General features: G+C 55.9%; 1 protein-coding gene across 1 annotated transcript in view; it reads left to right on the top strand.

Moving 5' to 3' along the window:
• The window catches only part of EMH_0055310 (uncharacterized protein), a gene marked incomplete at both ends in the record, with an annotated part of 7,759 nt that overhangs the window by 3,875 nt on the left and 3,682 nt on the right, over positions 1-202 (top strand). The window contains one exon of the mRNA XM_013497221.1: positions 1-200. Coding sequence (XP_013352675.1) covers positions 1-200 — 200 coding nt within the window. The remainder of the gene's footprint in view (positions 201-202) is intronic.

A 202-nucleotide genomic window follows, 5' to 3' on the forward strand; every position in this document is an offset into this window, starting at 1 on the left:
CCTGCTGCTGCTGCTGCTGCTGCTGCTGGTATCGTTGCTGCTGTTAATCTTGCTGCTGCTCTCACTGCTGCTGCTGCTGCTGCTATTCCTTTTGCTGCTGCTGTTGCTGCATCTTCTCTGTCTCCTTTTCTCTGTGTGTGTGTGCTGCTGCAGCAGAAGCAACAGCAGCAAAGCAGCAGCAGCAGCAGCAGCAGCACTGCGG

This window comes from Eimeria mitis, genomic scaffold (genome assembly GCF_000499745.2).
Source record: "Eimeria mitis Houghton genomic scaffold, Emh_scaff2543, whole genome shotgun sequence".
Lineage (NCBI taxonomy): Eukaryota > Apicomplexa > Conoidasida > Eucoccidiorida > Eimeriidae > Eimeria > Eimeria mitis.